Genomic DNA, 21,929 nt, shown 5'->3' with positions numbered 1-21,929 from the left:
TCCCCATTGAGAACCTGTGGGGGGAGCTGAAGAGGAGAGTCCACAAGTGAAGACCAAGGACCCTGGAGGAACTGGAGATTACTCTATTGGTGAAGCAGGGGCGTTGTTTTATTGATGTACTGAGAAATGGCAAGTCAGATAGTGAGACAGTGAATTCTAATTGCTTAATTTCTAACCAGGGGTTGTTCTGTTGGTTTGGATGTGTCCATTTAGTGATATATTGTAGTTGGTTTGCAAGGAAAGATGTTTGGAAATTTGGTGCTTTTAAACATCCCTGAGCTTTGCTTTTCTGTAAAGTGGCTAGTTTTGATTAGATTCTTAACTTCTGGGGTGCCAATAACTGTGCTTTTGTTAGAATACATTTACTTTAATTAACTGTTAGAATTAGAATGTATGCTAATAATGCACAAAAGATGTTTTTCATAACTTTTTTTAAACCTATCTTTACCAGGGGTGCCAATAATTCTGGAGTTGATTGTAACTAGTAAAACTGCCAGTATGAGTGATTTTTTTAGTAGTATTCCAGTACTCACTGCAGTCTATGTCTCTGACGGCTGTATCCGAAACAGGGCTGTTGGGAGGAATGTTGCTGATGACTGTGGGGTTTTGGATGAGGTCTGAGCCCTCGCTCGACTGGCTTCCCCGTAAACGCCCACCATCTATCATCTCACCCTTTCCCATCACTGGCTGTGAGAGCTGCTTCTGAGGCCTTGGCTTGCTTCCATCCACAGTGCGACCTACTGCTTAGACACAAACAGGGACACTGAAGATGCAGAGAGTTTGATTCAGATATTAAAAAAAAAAAAAAAAAAAAGCTGGCTCATATAGTTAGCATAAAGAATTTATCAACAAAACTTACAAATAAATTTGAACAGGAATACTTTAGTCTAAACCACAGTTAGAGAATGTAAACAGGACATGTTAATCAATATTACCAGGTGTTGTTTCAATGCGGCTTGGCCGACGCTGAGGCCCTAGGATATTGAAACGGGGCTTCTTCACCTTTTCTTCTACTTCTTTCTCCAGCTTGCTGCTCTTCTGCAAATATCCAGAATAAAATCACCCTTCAAGTGAATGCCTTGAAACCAAAGATGAGCTCAATTTGAAATCCAGCAAGGAAGAGTGAAAGAAAGTGACAGACCTAGACATAGTGACATAGACCTACCTTGATCTTGGGCAGGAAATTTATGCGCACACGTTTGGACTCCAGGTTACGCTGCTCTTTGCCTCTCACACCCAGGTGCTTCATGTAGAAGTAGATCACGTATTGTATAGTGGTACTGCAAGAATGAGAATGAGCCTTTTACACAACACATTCTCATCTCGCACTACTGAACTAGAATGAGAGACCCAACTCGGCAAATATAAAATCTGAAGCACGCCGATGTGGAGTCTCTTCATTTACAATACCATATGCTAGCTTCAAGCTTGTTGGGTATGGAAGGTTCCATGTGGCCACATCCTTCTGCTCCATAAAACTCGTGTCTTACTGTACCATATGTCCCAACTGCACTCTCCATTACTCCTTCTCACTAAATCATGGCTGCTAGAGCCATATGGCATCTCACATATGTTTCCCTGTGTGTCAATATTCATCTATAATAGTGCTTTCATCTATAATATAAGTAAACAGCTTTGATGTAAGATCTTATTTCAAAATCTCCCATTTACATGCACAGATGGCCCACTGGCTCATTATAAGACGCCTTGTCTTTAAAATGTTTGTGCAAGGTGGACATGAAAGGTTCTCCTCACCACTTTTCCTCTTCTGCAGCTAGTGAGGACAACCTGTTGCATAAAACAGACCGGTTAAGAGGAATAGCAGTCTTAAGCAGGATGTTTAGCCTTTATAGTACTGAAAGTGACTCTTACAGAATGTCATCTATTTTGGCCAGGATGTTCTCAGCACAGGATCTCTCTCTCTCCAGAGCAGTGGCATCTTTTAACTGCTCTGTGTCCAGATGAGCTAGCTCTCCCTCAGCTAAGGTCAGACCCATGCTGTGCTTCTGTCTGCATGAACACACACACAGCCAATGTAAAGTTATTAAAGAATAATGCAGCTCGACACAACCAGTCAAGGAACTGAAATTTAATTAATTACCATACAAATGAAAATGGATTTTTCTCCCATTTTGAGCTTCTTTTGCTCATTTTATGTGTATACATACATGTCAAAAGCTTAAGTTAATGTTCACATCAACATCAGAATGGGGAAAATAGTGATCTCAGTGAATTTGCATGGTTGATGGTTGCTGCCAAATGGGCTGCTTTGAGTATTTCAGAAACTGCTAATCTCTGGACAGTTGAAAATTGGAAAAACAGTGCCTGGTCTTTTTCCAATCTTTACCTGCCCAGTTTCTGTGAGCTTATGTTGACTGTAACCTGAAGTGGTTCAACATGTTGGCCCATCTGAGATGCTTTTCTGCTCACCACAGTTGTAAACAGTTGTTATTTGAGTTACCGTAGTCTTCCTGTCAGCTCAAACCAGTCTGACAATTCTCCTCTGACCTCTTTCATCAACAAGGTGTTTCTGCCCACAGAAGTGCCACTTGCTGGACTGATCAATTTCTGTACACCAATCCGCCATAACATTAAAAACCACTGACAGGTGAAGTGAATAACATTGATTATCTCGTTACATTTGCACCTGTCAAGGGGTGGGATATATTAGACAGTAAGTGAACAGTCAGTTCTCAAAGTTGATGTGTTGGAAGCAGGAAAAATGGGCAAGCGTAAGAATCTGAGTAACTTTGACAAGGGCCAAATTGTGATGGCTAGACGGCTAGTTCAGAGCATCTCCAAAACGGCAGGTCTTGTGGAGTGTTCCCAGGATGCAGTGGTCAGTACCTACCAAAAGTGGTCCAAGGAAGGACAACTGGTGAACCAGCAACAGGATCATGAGTGCCCAAGGCTCACTGATGTGTGTGGAGAGTAGCAATGGAAGAAGGTAGCCTGGTCTGATAAATCACATTTTCTTTTATATCATATGGATGACCGGGTGGGTGTGCGTCGTGTACCTGGAGAAGAGATGGCACCAGGATGTACTATGGGAAGAGGGCAAGCCAGGAGAGGCAGTGTGATGCTCTGAGCAATGTTCTGCTGGGAAACCTTGGGTCTTGACATTCATGTGGATATTACTGTGACACGTACCACCTACCTAAACATTGCTGCAGATCAAGTACACCCCTTCATGGCAACGATATTCCCTAATGGCACTGGCCTCTTTCAGCAGGACAATACAAACTGCATTGCAAAAATTGTTCAGGAATGGTTTGAGGAACATGACAAAGAGTTCAAGGTGTTGACTTGGCCTCCAGATTCCCCAGATCTCAATCAGATCGAGCATCTGTGGTATGTGCTGGACAAACAAGTCCGATGCATGAAGGCCTCACCTTGCAATTTACAGGACTTAAAGGATGTGCTGCTAATGTCTTGCGCCAGATACCACAGCTCACCTTCAGAGGTCTTGTGGAGTCCATGCCTAGAGGGTCAGAGCTGTTTTGGAGGCACAAGGGGGACTTACACAATATTAGGTAGGTCGTTTTAATGTTATGGCTGATCGGTGTATATATCATCAAAATATCTGTACTGACCTTATAAATATGCATTGCCACTGTGACCATATAAAGTTTATAGATCCTTTTCAAAAGTTTGAAATTTCACCTGTGCTAGCACATGCTGCTAGTAAGACTATAGACTGAAATACTGAGCTGACCTTCAGTAAAGCTTCTGCTATAGATTTTGTTAAACATTTCTGCTCATTATTTCTCTTTATTATATATGTTAAACACAGAGGTGTATGCTGCCACTGACAGGACAAAATATTAACTGCAGTGGCAAATGCATATTATTCATATCATATTAAACATGATTACTTCCCATCTCCCAGTAGTTCACCAAATATCTGTTTATGAACTCTTACAGATATGTGAATAGAAGATTAGGCAGAAGGCACATCCCTAGTAAAATTTCATTAGCCTCAAGAAAAGTGATAAACCCAGGATTCTGTTTATTACAATAGGGAAAATAATACTGAATTACTGACTTTCTAAGCTGAGCACAATTGTGTAATAATAACACACTCACCTGAAGTCCTCCAGAATTCTGTTCACTTCAGGGAGAAGTGTGTCCTGCATTGTCTGAACATATTGTCTGTGCAACTCCTCAGGAATCAGCTCTGGCCTCCGTCGCTCTAGAAACACCACAGATACAACACTCAGTCCTTCGTGTAGAATAAACACAGTGTCTTTTTGTTTTTGAGGACACCTTCAAACATGCTGCATGAATGAGCACTTCAAATGATAATATGGTTATTTATTTGGACAGTGGACCCTCGTACAGGTATGTACAACTCCTCCACAAAGGTCTAAGAAAGTATCACATATATTTGAGGTTAAATTAGACCACAAACTCAATGCATCTAAATGCATAACAGTCTGCCCACTGGTGAATAATTGTTCACCAGCAAGAAGCACTTGAAAAACAAATAACACTTAACTCAAAAACAGCTAATTATAATCCATGCACACAGTGCTCATTATTATTCTGCACCTATTAAAATGGAACTTTTAATTTAAATGCAAACTTACCAAGTTCGAAAGAGATAGATTCAGGCACAGTTACTTTTAAATTCTGTTGAATAAAAAAGGAGATCATGTTAAATAATTAGCATTGTAATTTTATCTGACTGTGAATCATCTGCAGGCACAAGAACATTGTAAATAAAACAAACATCCTCCACAGAACCTCTAAACTACTGCTAAACTCTTCATTAATTAGGACATGTTAATAAACAACATGTACTGTCACATAAAACCAATGTATATGTAACATAGAAGCACATAAGTATAGACAAATCTCAGGACACAAACTAGCTTGTTATGACAGAGGCCTAGTTCCCACTCAGACATGCCCTATTCAGCTTTGACAGCAAGGATGGACTTGAAGAACATGAGTACGGAAGCAAGTTTTACTCACAGCCCCCCTGTCAATGAAAAAGGTGAAGAAGTCCATAAAGATGCGCCTGGTTTCTTTTGAGTTGGTCTGCTTGTAGAGCTCAGCGTAAAGGTAGCAAAGCTGTACAGACGAGACATGGAAAACAAGTATATATAATTATGCTGACACTCTAGAGGTCTAAAAAGCTGTCTAACTTGGTAAATACAGAATAAGCTTGAGGGAACAAGTTATAAGAGAGGGAAGTTGTTAGAGAAAGAGAAATAGCGAAATAAAATAAAAGGTACATATACTAGACAGGTCAGTTTTATTGTTATACTGCATCAATTCTATTCTAACAATTAGGAATGCATCAATACCTTTTTGTCAGACCGAGTACAAGTATGTTTTTTTCGTACTTATTGATACTCAAATCAAATTAAGTAACATACTTTGTATTAAGCCAGGTTCCCAAACTTTTTGGGCAAATGACCCGAAATATTATGAATTTTCTACAACCCTAAGCCTTCTGACCACCCTGCATTTTTTAAATTCCAGGTTGCGACCCCTAGTTTGGGAACCCCTGTATTAAGCAATCATGGGTATCAGGAGCATCATAGAATATATTATTTAGCTCTGCTTATGCTCTCCAGTTTACACAGTGGCCATGAAAAGTGCATATATGCGTGTTCATGCATTCTACGAGGCTCTTTCTTTATAACGTTAGTGACTTGATTTTAAATGAAGTGCATTAGCTAACTACTTTAGTTACTTTGGATTGAGTAGGACTGCAATGGAGGAAGTGAGATTTATTTACTTCTGTACAGCTGTAAGTAAAGTATGTTTCGTTGTTTTCATTGCATCAGAAACCCTTGTCATTGACCTTGTTGTCAATACTGCAGTGTGCTGCTAGTAATAAACTCCTTGGGCTGAGCTTATGTTGAAGATGATATGCCATGAGTGTGACTCGCAAGCAATGTGTATACCCTGGAACCACTACTGAACTGATCTCGTGGTATCGTGGTATCGGTGCAATTTATGAATAAAAGTAAAGTACATCAGCACAGAGAGATACTGATATCAGTATCAGAATTGATGCATACCTAATAATAATGACTATAGTGTAATAATACTGATAACAAGGAAGACAGTTGTAATAGGTTCATTACCACAGGAGCAGGGTCGAACTGGGACACCACATGGTGCAGGAAAGCTGCAAGGTGGGCAGGTCGACTCTTAAGCAACTCCAAACTCTGGAAACAGTTACACTGCACATTCACCTAGAAACACACGGAAGCAAAGAAGCCAGGGTGAGGAACAACAATTCAAAATAATCCAAGTGCAAGAAGAGAACAGAGAGCTGAATGGTACCTGCTCCTGCTCGTGTTCTGATTCAAAGTAGTCATCCTCAGCTCCAATAATCTGAGAGGCAAGACGGGAGGAAGCAATTTTCACACCGGGATGGAGATGCAAGTCCTACACAAGACAGGACAGAGAAGTTCTATCATAGAATAATCATAGTTATCATTGCGTGGAAAAGTTAATCACTGGTGGGAACCTTAATCTCATTCTGATCACATGATTAGAGAAGTTCTGTCTCACCAGGTCAGAGGTGTCTGCATTCTCAGGTGAAGAGCATGAGTTGGGGCTGTCTTGTTGTGTGCTCTTTGGACTGTTCGAGTCTTTCTGGCCAGCAGTCTTAGGGGAAGCTGAGTGGTGGCGATGCAGGGCCTGTGAAGCAGCATTCGCCATGTTTAAACATATTTATGATATTACACAAACAAAGAGGAACAAATGTAATTCTACTTTCAATCTAAGATGATTCAGAGAGCTATTCCTAAAAGTGATGCACTTACAGGGCTCCACAAGCCATCTGAACTGGCCTGGGCCACATCCACCACACCACCACCCTCACCGTCTCCAACAGGGAGGCCATCCTGTAAAACAAACACTGTTATTGTTAGTGGGAGTATAAAAGAAAATAAATCGGTGCTCTCTGGGTAGGAGGTATGGCATTACTCTCTCTCCCCTGTCAGAGCGACACTAGCCAATTGTTGACGTCTGTGAGTTAATCTGTATGTACTGTCCCCTCCAAAAGTACTGAAATGTTAAGGCCAATTCTTTTGTTTTTGCTATACAGTGAAGATAAAGATGAATATGAGATGATAGATCAGAATTTCAGCTTTGATTTTCTGATATATACACCTAGATGTGTTAAACAACTTAGAACATGGCACCTTTTCAATGAATCCACCCATTTTTCAAGTGCTCAAATGAGGCCATACCACAAGACCACACAAACCAATTGCACAAATAGTCAATAGTACATTTACTATTTGTACAATTGGTACAAATAGTACATTGTACAAGTAAGTACAAACCACTTATCAGCAGTAAGAATTGGAAGACCATATTGGAATTCGCAAAGAAATACAGAGATGAGCCGTACAAGTTCTGGATCCAAGATTAACCTCTACTAAAGTGAAGGAAACTCCTAAGTGTAAAGAAAGAAAGGATCTGCTCATGATACAAAACATATGAGCTCATCAGTCAAGCACGGTGGAGGTAGTGTCATGGCTTAGGCTTGCTTGGCTGCTTCTGGAACGGGCTCACCAATCTTTATTGATGATGTAACTCATGATGGTAGCAGCAGAATGAATTCAGAAGTCTACAGAAACATTCGGTCTGCCAACGTACAGAGTAATGCATTCAATCTAATTGTGAGAGGCATAATAACGCAGCAAGACAATCACCCAAAACACACTGCCAACACAAAAAGCCTTCATCAGTGGAAAAAAGTGGAAGGTTTTAGACTGGACAAGTCAATCACCAGACCTTAACCCAGTTGAGCATGCATTTCATCTCCCGAAGAGGAGACTGAAGGGAGAAACCCCCAAAACAAATAACAACTGAAGGACTGAAACTGCAGTACAAGAGGGGACCGTACATGGAAGAGGGTAGCTAGCACTTTCCTCCAAGTGTATTTAGCAGCCGTGTGATGCTGCATGAGCAACGGCTTCACGTGTCTCAGAGGAAGCATAGCGGAGAGCTATATAAAAAAAAATTGCTTGAAAATATTTGCACGAAATACAACCTGACTCCTGATCATCAACTTTGCTCACAAAGTGCCAGGCATTACAATTAAAAATACAAGAAACAACAGTTTATACATAAAACAATTATAAAACATAGCTTATTCACAAATTACTTAACATTTACAATATGATCCATCAAATAGATTTTAATGTCCAACCAGAGTAATACCAAAAAGTAGATAAAAGTAGAAGTAAACTAATAAAATTAATACAGTAAATTATATATCACAATAGGAAGTATAACATAATAGTGATAAAAAGATTATCTACATATGTGTAAGAATAAAAGATACGCATTTTTAAAGAAATCTACTCAATATTATAGACCTCATCATACAATGTGATATTGATTGTGCAATGAAAATAACGATGCTAAATGCTACATGATTTTCCAGATTCCTACAATTAAATCCATGTGAAGGCAGTGAAGTCTGGCGCTGGTTTCAGGCTAAAGTGCCATTTGTCTGCTGAGCATGTGTGATTGCTGACCCTGCTGTTGTAAATGTCCTGAAGAGATGGCAGATTACATCTAATGATGCTTTTTGTTGTCTTGATTATGCTCTTGCTCCTGTGAAGTGAAGGAGCTGAACCATACAGTTATTGATGAGGTGAGGATGGACTCAATGATTGCAGTGCAGAACTGGATCATTCGAGTCTGTGGAGGGTAGAGTGTCTTTTCAACTGTTTTCAACTGCTTCAGAAAGAACATCCTCTGCTGTGTTCTCGAATCTGTGTTTCCCTGGTCCCTGAATACGGTGATGCACAGGAACTTGAGTGAGTCCACAGTAAAGACCACAAAACCATGTGTTAAGGGCCAATGGGGAGGGCAAAGGTGCCAACATTGCTAACATTGCTACAAGGCAAAAGTAAGAAAAAGGAAAAAGTAACAAAGGGAAGCAAAATCCAGTGTGACCACTACTTAATAACTAGCAGCTTTTCTACCGAACAGAGAGACCACAGTCCCGCCCATTACTTTTATAAGGGTTCACAGGACCGAGGCTAATAAATTCAAAGGTCAAAATTCATCTAGATAAAGTCAACACAAAGCGAAAGAAACAACTACCAGACGCACATGCCTCCTTCAAGTCTAACATCCTTTCTCCTTTAGTGAACTACCTTCCGCTGGGTGAATTTTATCTCCAGTATCGCCATACCAAAAAAAAAAAAAGAAACATTCTAAGCTGTTAAGCTGTAGATGCTGGCACCTCAGGGAGGCGGTCCATCAGATGGTTGTGACTCCACGAGCACAGCAACTGCACATCATTGGATTTGGGACTGGGTGGTGTTATCTGATCACTTCAGGATGTTTACAGATGACTCCCTGGAGGTGCAGTAGTTTGTGTTAAGACTGAACGAAAGAGGTGAGAGTTGAAATGCATGGGTCAGTGGTGTTATAAGCCGAGCTGCGAGAATGGTGCTACACGGGTACTTTGTGTAACTGCATGTAGTTAATGAAGTTTTCTTGAGAGGAAAGATCCAATAAAGCGCTTTTCAGAATGGTCTATACCACCGCCTTTAAACGAGAACAGTTGCCTTTAAACACGAAAAAACTGTGGGATAGAAAATGCGGACTAAAGAAGCAGATCACTTTCTTTGCTGTAAAACATATGATATAAAAGCAAGAAACTATTCAAAAATGAAAGAAAAAAAAGTAATATGATGGCATATCAGACATATATGATATACGAGATGATGGCAAACAGCCAAGTAAAAAATGTAATAGGCATCTAGTTTATTGTCAATATGTTGCTGTATAAATAGTCCTAGTTGTAACTATCACATTAAACAGTACAAATTTGTTTTAACAATATGTCTTCCACCCTCTTTATTTGGCAGTTTATAAAATAGTACGTGATCCAGCATGTACCATTATTTATTATTATTTTACTTCATTTTTTATAATGTGTGCACCAAGAGATAACTGTGCTTAACGTAATGAAGCCACAACATAATAAATCAAGGTATCATAATGTGTGTGCAAAACATACAGTATAGCTTTAAGTACTCTATGTTTCGACTGTATTCCCCCTTAGTTGTAAGTCACTTCGGATAAAATTGTTTTTAAATACACTTTTAATGTATTAATTGTGGGAAGTGTAGGACCTGTGCAGCTCTGTGCGTGTTTCTTTTCGCTTCCTGGATGTCCCTCAGTAGCCGGAGGGTGGGATTCTTGACATACTCTTCCTTCATGTCCTACAAGCCAAGAAAAAAAAGAGATAGGCTGAAGTCAGTACCATGCCATCCTTTAAAAAATTACACCTACAGAATTCTCTAAAAAAGGTCAACGACCAATCTCCAGCCAGTATGAATGAAGAAATCAACAGTAATAACACACAGTATCACACTCATTATAGACTAATGACGAGCTCAGTAACAGACAGACGACCTCCTCAATGATCTTCAACACTGCAGCTGTCAGTTAGACCACAACAGGAAAAGCATCCTTCTTATCAGCCAAGGTCATATTTTGAGCAGTGTGGCTACATCACATATTTATAACAGAAAATGATTGTGCAAGCAAATTATTAAGAAATATACACAGTATTATGAACAGTGTAGTGCAATATAATATTGATTGTGCAATGACAATAGTGATTGACACATTATTTTACAATCATGCAAAATGCTGCAGAACAGTTAAGCCTCAAACTAGAATAATCAACAGGGAAATTCTGACCTGGAACTCCTGTCTTTCTTTAGTCAGCTTCTTCTCTATGTTGTCCACTCTCAGGCTGTGCAAGAGACTGTTCTCTTCCTTAATGATCCAGGGTAAGGCATGAGGAGGCATGAAAGGTGACAGTGAAGAGCACAGAAAAACCCAAAATCATAAAAACAACAACAACAAAAAATCATTAGAAGTAAAAGAAGAACTTCATTTGTTTCCAAAGCAAATCCTACACTTATGGTCACTTTTCAATTCTGTCACAAACCACAACAAACAGATAAAGTAAAACTGCCAATACCAATTAGATGCATTAACACTGATAAGCACAGTTACAAAAAAAAAAACAGCCTAAAAGGAGAGCGAGGCCTGACGGTACCCAGGTTACAAGTGACGAGGTGTTGTGTTCTGCTACCTTGTAATCCCGCTTGCTCCGGATCTGTCGTGGAGAATGTGGGAAAGAGACTGAGGATGCCCCATTATCCTCCAGTGACTCTAAGTTCAGATCAACCTCTGAAAGAGGGATCTGGGGTAATCCAGGTGGTCGGCCCAACACAGTGAGGGCCACGTAGGAGCCCGCTGAAGGGAATAAAGCGATATGTAGTACAGGTTACTGGTGGATTTCTGCAACATATAAATAAGCTAACATCTACGGTTTAAGTCGGAGCATTTATGATTTTTGACCCCTTGCTACAGCAATACAGGATACACCTGAAAACTAGGCTTTCTGATTTATCAGCTAAAGCAGCATTCAGACCAAAAGCCAATTCACTGAGGGGGAGGGGGGAAAGGTGCAGGATGTGAAAGGGGTGCATTTGCTTCTGGTAGTGATTACTTTCACATTACGCCATATTTACCCTAGGGGGTATAAAATGTCTATACACCATTACTGAAATGCCAGGTTTTTGTGATGTAAAACCAGATTAAATCACTTTAGAAAATTTTCCAAGTTTAATGTGACTGCAATACATTTCAAGAGAAAAACAAATAGCTAGTGACAATGGAAAACAAGAAGGTGGGACTTCTGGTCTCACTGGTCTGTAAAAACTGGAGGAGCTGCTTATTATTATGCAAAGGGAACACCAGATTTTGCCTAGCTGTTTAAAATTCTGTTTTTTCAGTCTGTCTGCTAATTGTAAGCAATACATGAGCTTACATTAAACGTTCCACAAACATTTAAAATAAAATTTTGCAACTTACATTTGATTAACTTCACCACTTCAACGTGGTTTGAATGTGTCACCAAAGTGCCATTGACCTAAAAAAAAAAAAAAAAGACAATAAGTATGTAAACTTATATAAATATACAAATCATTATGCTTGAGGCAGAGATTCTGCCTCAAGCATATTGCTGTGAGCTACATTGCGATCATTATTAAAAATTAAAATATACCCATAACATTGCTGTGAATAGCTGCCTAATATCTTGAATTAATGTACTGATCATTTTGTAGTCTGGAGGCACAACACCAGGTGTTTCTTTTGCCCTACATATTTAAATACATCCACAGATTTTTTTAAATATTTTAATATTTTAATATATTTCACAGAGCTTGTGCTTGTTATGTACAACTGTGGCCAACAGGTGGCAGACTGAACATAGAGTTTCATGTGGTGATAGCATTACAGTGGTGGTCCTGGGGTACTCCTTCCCTGCTTGATTTGTTGTTTCCATGCTCATACACCTGATCCAACTAATCAGCTGATCAACAGCCCCTTTCTGAGTCAGCATGGGTGTGTGAGAGCAAGGAGAACACTAAAATGTGCAGGGTGGTGGTACTCCAGGGTAAGATGGGGAAACTACTGACCCAGAGAAATGTGTGCTCAGGGATTCTCACCCTTTTCTGGCCAGTGACTCCATTCTAAGGGCCCAAAATGATTGTTTTTATTAACACACAATTTTTATTTACACATTTAAAAATTTATTTATGAATCATGTAGATCAAGTATGACGTGTAAATATTAAAAAAACATGCACTTCCACTATATGATCACATAAAGTTTGTTAATCTAATTAGATTTTCATTTTTTATGCTTTGTGGTAGGTAGAACTTTTATGAAATTTTAACCAACACCATCTACGACTAAAATATGTGCTGCTTAGACTACAGGCATACACTGCAAAATATAGCATGAATATTGCATTTTGTAGTGTTTCCAGCTAAAAATTATGATTGTGCCACCCAAAAGTATGCAGATTTTTATTTTAAATAGCCAGTCCGGACGCTGGCTGCATGTTGGTTGCAGCACCACTGTCATCTGGTGTGAAATGTTCTTAAAAGAGGCTCCAAATTTAATAAAAGTGAATGGAATTTGAATAGTAATCAGACAGTTTAATTATTATTTTATATTATATTTATGCTCCACAAATCAAATTTATGCTTGGTGCTTAGAACTCCACTGTAAACACCATGTCAATACAGTGTAAATAAAACACTGTAAATGTTGGTAATAAATCTCCTTTAGCATCTCAGGTGACCCAAAAGTTGACCATCTATGCTGTAAGTGCATCATAAACTCACCTTAATGATCCTGTCCCCAGTCTGAACCCCTGCACGCATAGCAGCTCCATCTACAAAGAGAGAACACGAGCACACATTATATAATAATTAGAGTCGAAGTGTCTGAGTCCCATTTAATAATTACACATCATTTCTATGCACCTTCTTCATTAGGAAAATTGCTTTCGTGAATTTCTGATGTGCTAAAATGTCCTGTACTTAAATGAAATGGAAAGCTACAGCGTGTTCTACTCATTTCTCACAGCAAGTTAGGAGCATACGTGGCTCAATGCTCCACCCGGGATAGACTGCTGATTATGGGATAACGCTGAGAACAATATTACAGGGAGGCTCATTAGAGTGTGTCATTACAGACACAGACACACACACACAAACATACAAACACCCTATCATAAACATCCGTAATGTCAAATAGAAGTCTTAGCAGTACAAACCCTGCATCATAACATGAAACGGAATAGGAATTAGAACATAGGACAGTAATCGATTTATCCCAGAGCTCCATGTGACTTGTTACGTAAAGGGAAAGTTTAAAGACTGAATGCATTTGGAAAAAATACTGGCTGTCAGGACAGAGATCGCAATTACTTTTTCACCCTGCACTAGGCTTCCTCTTATTTTCTCTAATTGGTAGTGCTCACAACATATCAGCCCCTCTGCTGACCTGCTGCCAAGCCACATCAGCCTCCATCCTGAGAGGGAGGGAGAGAGAGAGAGAGAGAGAGAGAGAGAGAGAGAGAAAATCCACTTACCCTCTTTGACGAGCTGCACAAACACAGGGTTGTCTCCACTAACTGTTAGGCCAAAACCGTTCTCATCTTTCTGAATGATGACACATCTCTGAACCAGCCCTGAAAAGGAAATAACACAGAATGAGCTAAATGTGTGCAAGATAAAGTTGAAGTCGACCCAGAAGCGAACTTCATAGTGAAGAATGTAAATGGCACTGTGCAGAAACATACTAGTTGCCACCGTGGCTGAAATCTGGCAAATAGCCAAAAAAGATGAAAAATCAGGTTTGGGCCAAAATTGTGTTTTTCTATCTATAACATATTTTGACGCATCAAATTTTAAGAACCCATAAATGTCCATCTGCAGTTATGGGTTTATCCTGGTCAGGGTCACTGTGCATCCGGAGCCTGTCCTGGGAACACTGAGGCAGCGTGAGGCGGGAATATACCCTGGAAGGGACGCCAGTATATCAGAAGGCACCATTCACGAACAATTTTCACACACTCATTCAGACCTAGAGGCAGTTTAGAGAAGCCAATCCACCTACTGGCATGTTTTTGAGAATTGTCAGGAAACCGGAGAACCCAGAGAACTTGGAGGAAACCAACATGGGCATGGGGAGAACATGCAAAACTCCAGGATCTAACTGATGACCCTGGAGCTGTGAGGCGGCAAAAATGCTTGATGTACCAATGTGCTATTAATATATTTCATAAAACTACAAGCAAATGTTTTTATTAATTACTTGCCTTGGCTGTGTGCCTGCAAAGATGGTGCCGGGTAAATATCCCTTTAACAAACACAGTGGTAAATCCAGTAAGTCTTCCTAAAGATGTCTAAAACCTTGTTAGCTTTTGAAACTGTGCTTTCCTGCCACTGAATTTTACACTTTGATCTTGGGGAAGAAATGTGCTGTAGTGAAATGGACATAAGCTTAATCATTTTAGTTTCCACTGATTAAGATTCCATTGATTTCCATCGATCTAGTTCTTGTCGAGACAAAGAGGGAAAACTTTTCAGATAAGGAAATTGTGACGTTATCAGAAGTCAGAAAATGTCAAAATTTGACCTTGTGAAGCATTTTCCCAGGCTGCCACACAAATGTTGATGACATTAAAAGTGTCTTCATTAAAAGTCTATGTTGGCAAACACAATCCACAGTAAACTACTGAGCCTTTGATAGACATTTTCATAGCACTACTGCACACTAAACAGAGCACAGGTCACTGCTATTTTTAAAAATTAAAAAAAAAAAAAAGCATACCAGGACAGATTGAAACTGGAGTGCTACTACAAAACTCCCCAAGGCATCTTCAGCTTCAATTTGTCCATAAAAAGACAAACGTGGCATAAACTGCTGGCAAACGTCACCAAATTCTTCAGCTTCTACAAAAAAACATGATCAAATCCTGTAAATGCTGTTCCAAGATGGAAATCCTGTAGCACATTTCATCTCATCTCATAGCTAGCTTCTGGATAGCATTCACAGCCACACTGAGATCAACTAATTCCAAATTATTCACTGTTATACAAAAGTCAGCTCTGGTCTGTTTGAGGTCATTAGGTCTGTTCGAGGGGCGTTCCAAGAGTGCTCTCCATGAAAAATTGCACTTCCTAGTTCGAAATAGTTACTACAGTTGAGTTAGCGACATCTTCAGCAGACATGGCAAATGATACTTTCCAGGAAAATAATTTTTGACTTAAAATATGAAAGCTCGTCAGATGAAGATGAAAAAGAAGGGACACCAATCTCACCTTTAATGGGAATGTAGAAACCAATGTGAGCTAGCTAGCCAGCTAACCGATGTGCTATAAAGTGAGTGTAGCTTCTTCGGGATCTATTTCCACCAGCGGAGCAAAAATAAACAGAATATTCGGCCATATTGTGTCTGAAATGTCACTCGATATTAATTTCTTGTTTATAGAACTGTTATAGAAAAGCAATACCGCACTCTCAGTTGTGCGGTTATACTGAATATCGGCCTGCGGCTTCATGCCAGTGGTCGAATCACAGCCATGCCAATATTCATTAGAACCGCACTCTTGCTTGATAAAATTATTGTACTTCACTTTATAACTGCAAGAGAAAGACACTGAACTGATATATTAAATTGCTGAATTGTAAATTGAAAAGTGCTGATAAATTTGCATAAACAGCAGCACAAGAATAACCTGATAATGGAACCAGCCAACAGTATGTGTGGAATCTAGGAGCTGTCAGAAAGTAAAGTAGTGGGGTTGGTACCTTGTTATTCAGGAAGTCAGAAACAGGATTAGTTTCACAATACAGACTGAGGATCTAATAACATGTTTTTAGATTCATACACTGTCTGCTGCAAACATCACAGAAAGCAGCAGGACAAAAGACTAGATTGTACCAAAATACTCCAAAATGTTAAACACCAGTTATGTTCAAAACAAAACTTTAAATTTTTAAATAATAGTCAATCCAGCTTTCAGAGCTAGAGTGTCCTGAATTCAGTTTTCAATTTTGCTTTGTGCATCACTAAAAAAGACCAGACCAAAAAACCTAGAGAAAATCGTTACCACAACATTGGGCTGTTTTAATTCAAGACTGAAATGATTATTATCAGGATAAATCTGAAAAATGTTACATTAACTGTTAAATGTCTACCAGACCTGGAGTTCTCGATCCTGAGATCTCCTGCACTGCGTCTGTTTATACCCACTCTGACCTTAAGCACGGCATACAGACTACCTGATAATCTAAGATATGTTGGGAATAGTTCATAGGGAAGCGTTCATTCTGGCCGCTAATTTGGATTTAGTTTTAATCTTTTTTATGAGGATAAACAGGAAACAATTTTTCATTTTGGTTCATTCTAAACAGATAAAATATTTTTACATTCCTGCTCCAGCGTTCCACGTCCCACTCTCTAGTTGAAAACCGGTTGGAAAGAAACAAATATTATGTTTATTTATAAATAAATAAATGGTTAATAATGTTCTTTACACATGATAGTCTATTCTCCTACAGGAAGCCTAGGGTAGAAATAAAACTAAACACTGTTTTTTAACCAAAAGCATATTTATTTTTAATATTTTCAGAGCATGCTTCTGCTTTGCAGTGTCATTTGCTGCTATCTAGTGACACATCTTCCTGTAGCCAGACATGCAGGAAGTCACAAATTCTGAACAGGAATTTAGGTCTACTGGAAAAACGTCTGGGTTTAGTCTATACTTGAAATCCTGAAATCACAGTGGAAGGAAAAAATAATGTTATTAAACTGTAAAGCAATTTTGTTCATTTTTGGTTTTCACTTTCGTTCCGTGTGCCGTTTCTAATCCCTCACAAAAACTTTGAATAGGTTTATTCATTTTGTTATTAGTTTTATGCAAATTTTATTTGACAAATAACTACAGCAATTTTTAAACTAAAGAGTTTTAGGGCTAGTTCTAGCTACCTAGTAATTTATTAGCCTAACTTTTTTTTTCTAGGGATCATAACATTTTATCACAATCAGCCAAGAGTAGAAAAGGCTTATAATTTAGCAGTGTGTGTGATCAAGACCGCAGCAAGAAGGCCATCTGACCTTTTTTTTTCTTGTTTTTATTCACTGAGGAAAAAGGTCATTACATTTTGGCACAGTTCAAGGGAAAAAAAAAAAAAAATATATATATATATATATACACATATACATATACACACACACACACCATGCTTATTTCCTCTACTTGTGAAAAAATGCTACAATACCAGCAACCGATACCATGTGATGCTATGCGACATAAGCCTAGTGTTTACGCTAATAAACAGACGACACAAAATGACCACAATCAGGATGTATTTCATGTTTAACGACAGCAATCAAAGCAAAGCAGAGTACAGGACTACACAATCCAGGGTAACTAATGTAGCTGGCTAACGCACTTCATTTAAAAGCAACTAACTAGTGCACAGACATGCAAGTGTGCGATTTTCCTGGCCACTTTGTAAAAAGAAATAAACAGAGCTAAATAATATGTTCCATGATGCCTCTGATGGATTAATCCACTACATAATAAGAGGCTTTCATAACAATTAACACTCATAGATGCAATGCTTAATTAGTGTCTTTATTAATTATTTTTAAAAGCCTCTTTCTTTAATGTCTTGAATACAGACTCAGTCACACTCATTATAAATAATGAGGATAAAATGAGTGTACATGGGAGAATAGGATAAAATTAGGATGGTTTAGAATCATGAATCAGAGGAAGAAGCAAGTCCAGCAGGAAAGAGGCACATGGTTAAGAGAAGCCAACTATGTGAATATATACATATGAATATACACATGAATATATATATACTATAGTGAATGTTATACAATGGTTAGTTCCGGTCTACTAATTTGATTGGACAAGAGGCGTTCCAAGAGTGCTCATATTTAGTATAACCGCACTGAGATGTTTCACTGTTTGTATCACTCTGCTCGTCTGTGTGTGCCACGCAGAATTCCACTTCCTAGTTCGAAACGGTTACTACAGCAGTGTTAGTGACATCATCAGCGGACATGGCAAACAATACTTTTCAGGAAAATAACTTTTGACTTAAAAAATGAAAGTTTTAACGGGAATGTACAAATCAGTGTAAGCTAGCCAGCCAGCTGACATGTGAGTGCGGCACTTACTCAATATTAAATTCTTTGTAGTTTGTAGAACTGTTATACAAAAGCAATATCGCACTGGCAATCGTGCTGTTATACTGAATATCAGCACGGCTGTGATTATCTATGCCACTCAGCCTGCGGCTTCCTGCCAATGCCAGATCACAGCCGTGCTGATATTCAGTATAACCACACTCTGGCTTGTGCAATATTGTTTAATTATAGGGTAACCCTCAAAGCTGGATTAGAGGTTCCCTCAGGCTAAAGGTTATAATGTAACCCTCAGGCCTGGTTCTGTGTTAATGCGTTCATCCAGATGCTTTTTACGTTCTTGTGTGTGGACCTAACTGCTCGTCAGGTGCATCTGCGTTACTGTGCTTCCACGGGCCTTCAGGCGAACGCTGACTGGCTGGTGGAGAGGTGTGTTGTGTACCCGCAAATGTTCACCTTTCTTCTGTGGGTTTTATCAAAGGTTTCAGTATGATATTGTTCCAGATATATTTAGTGTAAAATTTTCCCTTATCACATCCAGTAACGTCTTCTAAGGGCTAGAGATGTCCTTATGTTCCTCAACCACTGTCTAAAAATGTAGTACGTTAAAAACCTCTGTGGAAGCGGGGGCGTGGTTTAGCTGTGTTTTGTGAATAGGAGGAGGGGTGTCAAGGAGAAAAAGTGAGCTGATAGGTGAATCTGGACACCTGTGTATGGTCAATGAACAAGTGTTTTGTCTTTCAGTGAGCGACTGTGAGAGGATAAAGGAGGACAAGAGAGCGCAGAGGAGTGCTGAGGAGCATGACTGTGTGTTTGTGAGTCTGTGGGAGACCAAAAAAGAAAAAAAAGAAAAACTTCGAGGTTACAACAGCAGCGAAAAGCTCACGAAAAAAGACAAAATAATAAACAAAGAGCCAAGTAGCATGACCCCAAGTCTACCTCCTGTGTCCTCATTCCCTTCTGAACCTCAGAGAGTGTTACAATCTCATACACAATAGCTCGCAAAAGAAACCGATGAAAAAAGCTTTCTAAAAATATTAGTTTTCAGCGAGTCACGCTGTTAGTTTATCAGGCTGGTGATGTCTTTAATAAAATGTGTCCTCTATGATAAAAGAGGACACATGAAAACTTCAGTGTATGCAAACGTCTGCAAATTACATCCTGACACGCTTGCAGAAGCATAAATCAGACTTCAGAGATATGTGCCAATTTTTCAGCTGATTTTGATTGTATTGACTTGTTTAGAAATGCGTCATTTCAAATAGATATGTGGTGTTTTATATCATTTTTGCTGCTACTGTATGACTAGACTTATGATTGATGTAGGGACTAAATAACATCCTATGACTTGTTGCTTAAAAGCTGTGGGTATGCTGTTTAGAGAACTTGAATGAATATGAATACATAAAAATACAAACATCTTAGGTTTATAATCCAAGCAATTTTTCTTTTGACTTTTAACTTGTGAAAATGATTTTTTTCCACTGTTATGCCGCAGATATCTGTGACACGATCCAATTTAAAAGTGTCTATAGCTCATAAATTATTAAGCAATATGTAAAACATGATCTTTTGTGATCATGACATCATGACATTTTTAAGGCTTAAAGGTTCATCAGAACATGGTCTGAATAATTTTTGCTCAAAAACTGAAGAATGAGCTAGAGGATTTTCTAAACAGTAAACTGCAGTGAGAGTGAAACATCTGCAGCATTCCTGTACATAAAAAAAACATCAAACTGCACAATGTAGTTCACACAAAGCGGAAAAGATGTTATGCTGGTGAAATATTTTCCATACTTTCACATCATTACAAGCACATTTTCCTAGCACTGCACTATGATATAACACCACTTAAGCTAGTGAAGATATTATTGTAACCTCACCAGAGTTCAAATACCATAGTTGAATTGAAATCATTGGAGTGTTTTCTATCTCTCACTGTATTTCCAAAAAGAGACATTTCTAAATGTGAAGTATGTTGCTCTAATACAAGCAAAGAGAAGCACTGAAGGAAGGGCACTTAGATTGAAACTGCTTCAGGAAACAATTACAGACAGCAGATTACAGGAAAAGACTTGTGGGGGGGGGGGGGGGGGATGCCTGGTCCTTTCCTGCTCTCCCTAATCATTTTTTTACAACCTTACTTCTTTGACAGCTCTACATGGAAAACTCATTTTTCTCCATCATATAATTGTTAAACAATGATTGGCACATTGTGACCTAGCATAAACACCACATGAAAGATGTGCACAAAACCTCTCTTCTGCTCAGCAATAGCTGAAAAAAAGGTGTCTCCCATCTCTGATAATGTCTTCTCACTGCCAATAAACAGGGCCAGGAACATATGCATAGTTTATGGTCAGGGAGGCTGAATCACAGCACTGTTGGAGTCAGCGCCTCGGCAATGACTCGGTGTCTGGGCCCTGAACAGAGGACAACCGTTGCCATTCTGAGAGCTCAGCGTTAATGTGAGAAGCACAGAGCACTTCAGTTCCCCGCGTAAACCACACACAGTGCACACTTTTCCAGCCTGACCGTCCACAGCTCATTTGGAGCTGTGAAACGGACAGGAAAAGCCCAAAGACGAGCGAGGGGTAAAAGAGAGTCATAGAAGGGTTTACCTGTAGAGTCAAAGTCTTGTGCTGGAGGAACGGAAGCCTTGTCACTTTTGGGCTTTTTGTCCGGGGGGTGATCTCTGCTGAGAATGCTACTGGTCCTGCAAACAGAGAAATGGGATAGTGGGTCAGAGGTCAACACATGTCCTTTCATTCATCTAACTGAACAGAACAAGAAGCAACATGTAAAAAGTCACGAAAATGGTGTCACATGTGGGGGGTCACATAAGTATCTGGCATCACACCTGCATACGTATCTATTACGGGCAAGAAAATTAAAAACTAAATAACAGGCTCACATTTTACTGCAGAATAAATAGAGGAGAAATAGAGGAGAAAAAAAGGAGTGGAGAAGGATCACTATTTCATAAGCAGTTCATAAATCACAGATACCATGCCAATAGGTATTAAAGTGGACCAGACAGGACCACAGTTTGGGATATTTAGATTTTCTCTATAGGAAAAAGACGAATGTGGATATGGTGTTATAAAAGAATTAGCCTATATAATATGCTCCTACTGCATGTTGTCTCTGAACAAATTTTTATTAACTAATTTTTAAAAACTATAAACAAATAAAATAGAATTATGTGTGAGTATTAATTTTGTGTTCACAGCAAGAAGAGTAAGAAGCTAGCTGAATCCTTTATCTCTCTGTAGATCAGCACTTCTCGGATACTTTTTCAGAGCAATGCCAGGATTGCAGTCAAATTAAATAGTTATATTGGCCTTATCACTCTGAAACACTTCTTAAAACCTGCGGAAGAACG

The 21,929-nt window shown here is 39.1% G+C and overlaps 1 protein-coding gene across 4 annotated transcripts in view; it reads right to left on the bottom strand.

The window, feature by feature from the left end:
• Nucleotides 1-21,929, bottom strand: part of arhgef12a (Rho guanine nucleotide exchange factor (GEF) 12a) — a 61,764-nt gene that overhangs the window by 17,246 nt on the left and 22,589 nt on the right. For 3 of the 4 annotated variants that reach the window (XM_053239749.1, XM_053239750.1, XM_053239748.1), the window contains exons 3-21: nt 21,166-21,260; nt 13,964-14,062; nt 13,212-13,261; nt 11,890-11,947; nt 11,105-11,268; nt 10,705-10,782; nt 10,131-10,220; nt 6,789-6,869; nt 6,535-6,663; nt 6,304-6,408; nt 6,102-6,212; nt 4,978-5,076; nt 4,590-4,632; nt 4,087-4,192; nt 1,873-2,010; nt 1,756-1,788; nt 1,166-1,280; nt 936-1,038; nt 534-743 (exon numbers count right to left, since the gene is read on the bottom strand). In XM_053239749.1, the coding sequence (XP_053095724.1) occupies nt 534-743; nt 936-1,038; nt 1,166-1,280; nt 1,756-1,788; nt 1,873-2,010; nt 4,087-4,192; nt 4,590-4,632; nt 4,978-5,076; nt 6,102-6,212; nt 6,304-6,408; nt 6,535-6,663; nt 6,789-6,869; nt 10,131-10,220; nt 10,705-10,782; nt 11,105-11,268; nt 11,890-11,947; nt 13,212-13,261; nt 13,964-14,062; nt 21,166-21,260 (1,907 nt within the window). The remainder of the gene's footprint in view (nt 1-533; nt 744-935; nt 1,039-1,165; nt 1,281-1,755; nt 1,789-1,872; nt 2,011-4,086; nt 4,193-4,589; nt 4,633-4,977; nt 5,077-6,101; nt 6,213-6,303; nt 6,409-6,534; nt 6,664-6,788; nt 6,870-10,130; nt 10,221-10,704; nt 10,783-11,104; nt 11,269-11,889; nt 11,948-13,211; nt 13,262-13,963; nt 14,063-21,165; nt 21,261-21,929) is intronic. The other variant, XM_026924406.3, reaches the window with a different exon arrangement.

This window comes from Pangasianodon hypophthalmus, chromosome 14, assembly GCF_027358585.1.
Source record: "Pangasianodon hypophthalmus isolate fPanHyp1 chromosome 14, fPanHyp1.pri, whole genome shotgun sequence".
Taxonomy (NCBI): domain Eukaryota; kingdom Metazoa; phylum Chordata; class Actinopteri; order Siluriformes; family Pangasiidae; genus Pangasianodon; species Pangasianodon hypophthalmus.
Note: the sequence above shows the minus strand (reverse complement) of the source record. Positions and strands in the feature narration are given on the sequence as shown.